A 3,606-nucleotide genomic window follows, 5' to 3' on the forward strand; every position below is an offset into this window, starting at 1 on the left:
TATTTAATTATTATTTAATTATTATTTAATATTTAACATACAAATTCTATCTATTAGATATTTTATTTAATTATTATTAATATATTATTATTCATTAGAATTATGTATTTTGATTAGTTTTAATTTTTATTATTTACTATATAAATTTATTTATTATTTAGTTATAATTTTATTTAGTTTATTTAATTTTATTTAATTGTATAAATATATACCTTCTAATATATAAATATATATTTATTTACTATATTATATTATTATTTATTAATTTTATTTATTTATTTAATATATAAATGATATAATTTAATTATTTAATATATATTATTCAATATATAAATATATATGTTTTCAATATATCATTATATTATTCATTTATTTAATTTAGCTATTTAATATATAAATGATATAGTTTAACTATTTAATACATAAATATATATTATTAAATACATAAATATATATTATTCAATATATTATTATGTTATTAATCTATTTAATTTATTTATTTAATATATAAGTGATACAGTTTAACTATTTAATATATAAATATATATTATTAAATATATAAATATATATTATTCAATATATTATTATATTATTCATCTATTTAATTTATTCATTTAATATATAAATGATGCAGTTTAACTATTTAATATATAAATATATATTATTCAATATATAAATATATATTATTCAATATATTATTATATTATTCATCTATTTAATTTATTTATTTAATATATAAATATATAATAATATATAATAATATATAATAATATATAATAATATATAAATTATAATAATATATAAATTATATTATTTAATTACTTGATATATAGATATATATTATTTAATATACAAATATATTTCTTTACTATATTATGATATTAATGTTAGATATGTTAAATATCCCTGCTTGTGCACCCATGTTACTCCATCCATCAGTCACCCAACTAAACATTCCAGCTGATTTACCTGAGGATCTTCTGGCTGGGTGTAGACCTGCAGTTTGGAAGAGAGGGATCAGAACAAGAACTCTCAGAAAACAAATAATTCAGGGTAAGGACCTTCCAAACGGTGTCCTTTGCTTGTCAGGGGTACTCACAGCGAGGACGATCTGCCTGAGCTGCCCGAGGTGTGAACAGAGAGAGAAAAGATCAGATGGATTTCAGAGATTTCAGAGCCCTTCCTCCTCACAGCTCATTCCCTTCTCCGCTTCTGGCAACCAGCAGAGAACTGCTGGAAGGAAAACTTCTTCCTCTTCTGTTTAAAAAGAGGACCCCAAACACCCCCAAATCCTCCACCTCCTGTTTAGGAGGAATTTTGCCCTGAAATTCCCGTGCCTCCCACACTGACCAGAGTCCTGCAGCTGATGGGCTCAAACCAACCTTCCCCCAGCCTTGAAATGAGGCTGCAAGACTCACGTATTTCTTCTGCAAGGCGTCGTAGCACCCCAGCATCCTGCAACAAACCAAACAGGTCGCTCATCTCCATTTGCTCCTGGCCGAAATAGCAGCAAAAAGTGAACAACTTCTGTTTCCTTCTTGTGTCAGGGCAACAAATGGCATTTCTGGCATTGTTCTGCCTTCTTTGTTAGCAGGGGTACAAGCAAGGACTGCCTGTGTAGGGTCAAATCTTCCCAACCAAATCTTCCCTTTAATCAGTCTCTCGGGAGAATAATTAAAAATACAATCTAATGTATCAGTGAAAACATATTGCAGTACTTCAAACAGCTTCCAATGTGTTCATTAATCAGGTGAGCAACCTGGCTCAGTGGAAGGTGCCCCTTCCAAGGGGATGAGCTTTAAGGTCCCTTCCAACCCAAAGCATTCCGTGATTCCATCATAAACCAGGAGCTCAGCCAACATCCCTGGAGCACAGAGGAGTTCAATTATTGCCCTTTGCCTTTTCTGGAACAGCCAAGCAACAGGCAAAGGGGGAGCCCAAACGTACCATTTCACCAGCTGGCTGGAGCCAGGGCAGTTCTTGTCTTCCCTCAGGATTTTGACACAGACGTCTCAAAAAAAAATAAAAAATTAAAAAAAAGGCACATTTACTTAGGGCAAAATGCAATTTAAAAAGTCATGTTCGCTCCTTAAAAACACATATCAAAATGAGGCTAAAATTAACATTACTGTTAAACGTGAGCAGAGTTTTAATTGTTAGAGCACCGGCACTAACAAAATTCAGTTTAATGAATTAGTGAAGTTTCCATTGCAGGCATTGAAATGGTTTCAAAATGGCTCTAAAAACCCACAGAATTGGCACGTTATCCCAGAAACAGCCTGTTACCATCCATGTATCTCGTTCCATAGGCACTCTCAGGGAAGATCCCTCTCAGGTACGTGATGCAGGACACGGCCACCGCCAGGAGCCTCTTCACCAGCATCAGGGACTGCTGCTCCGTGGCTATTTGTTTGGGGAACACAACTGCGCTCTGGAAAACCAGAGGAAGAAATCAATAAACCAGTTAGGCTGTATCCACAGCACCAACCCTGTCCAATGCCTTAATTTTAACTGAATTGAGAAGTCTGACTTTGGTGGCTTATAAAGTATATTCCTGACATTTGGTGTCATCGAGTTTTTGGTTCACAGCTGGTTTTCACCAAGTGCACGACAACAAAACTCAGATTATTTTTCTACTAAGCATCTTTATTCTTAGTTAAAAGAACCCAATTAGCCCAAAATTTTCAAGTGAAGAACTATCTCCTGGGTGCACTATTTCAGCCAAAATTCCCCCCATTTTTCCCATTAAAGAACAGACTGTGCCCAAAAAAGCACAACACAACCGTACCGTGCAATTCCTTTGCTTCTGAGCAGTTGCCATTTCGCAGAGACTCTTCTGCCTGTGAATTAAACACCTGCGTTAACACCCGGAGGAGCAGAAGGGCAGCAAGTCCAGCCTGCAGCTTCCACAGGGCATCCCCTGGGTCTCCTGCACAACTCACCAGCTCGAACCAACCTGGGACTGTCAGCAAAGAGAGCAGGACGGTTTGTCTGATAACCCCCAGCACCAGCTCCTTGATTCCCACAGCAGCACAGGCCTCCCCCGAGGCTGCAGGACGCAGTAATTAGAATATTTATATCTGTATTTCTATGAAATACGGGCTTCCAAAGGAAATGCTCCTCAGTGCTAACTGGTGCCCAGCCCCCTAGATTTTCAGAGGGCTTTAAGAAAAGGCTCCTCACATTTCAAACACCCCCGGGCTTGGGTTGTTTTATTCTGTGATTTAAATGAGTGCGGGAGAAAGAGAACCCTCAGCACCCCTGAGCCTGACTCCCGCACGAGTCTGGGAAATGAAAGGCATCCACACCCCAGGCTGTGGAAAATGTATGTCCCGAGGAAGGGGCTGGCTCTGGGCAGTGCAGGGAACAGAGGTGCCCCTCAGCAAGGAGCCCACAAACCCCCTGAGCACGGCAGGGCTGTGCTCCTCCAGGTTTAAGGAGGGAAAGCGAGGAGGAAGGGAAGAGCAGGGTGTGGTGAGGGCGAGGTGAGGGTGAGGGGAGCTGAGCTGAGCGTGGGGGGAGAGATGCTGAGGGCAGAGGAGCTGAGGGCAAGGGGCTGCTGAGGGCTGAGGGTGAGGAGCTGAGGGTGAAGGGCTGCTGAGGGCT

The 3,606-nt window shown here is 38.2% G+C and overlaps 1 protein-coding gene across 1 annotated transcript in view; it reads right to left on the reverse strand.

Annotated features, from left to right (window-relative positions):
- Positions 1-3,447, reverse strand: part of HORMAD1 (HORMA domain containing 1) — an 11,767-nt gene extending 8,320 nt beyond the window's left edge. Inside the window, exons 1-7 of the mRNA XM_017839873.1 lie at positions 2,943-3,447; positions 2,789-2,840; positions 2,287-2,431; positions 1,948-2,011; positions 1,419-1,455; positions 1,100-1,120; positions 944-996 (exon numbers count right to left, since the gene is read on the reverse strand). Coding sequence (XP_017695362.1) covers positions 944-996; positions 1,100-1,120; positions 1,419-1,455; positions 1,948-2,011; positions 2,287-2,431; positions 2,789-2,821 — 353 coding nt within the window. The 5' untranslated portion in view covers positions 2,822-2,840; positions 2,943-3,447. The remainder of the gene's footprint in view (positions 1-943; positions 997-1,099; positions 1,121-1,418; positions 1,456-1,947; positions 2,012-2,286; positions 2,432-2,788; positions 2,841-2,942) is intronic.
- Between the last annotated feature and the right edge of the window lie 159 nt (positions 3,448-3,606).

The sequence above is a fragment of the Lepidothrix coronata genome, unplaced genomic scaffold (genome assembly GCF_001604755.1).
Source record: "Lepidothrix coronata isolate B3197 unplaced genomic scaffold, Lepidothrix_coronata-1.0 Scaffold524, whole genome shotgun sequence".
Lineage (NCBI taxonomy): Eukaryota > Metazoa > Chordata > Aves > Passeriformes > Pipridae > Lepidothrix > Lepidothrix coronata.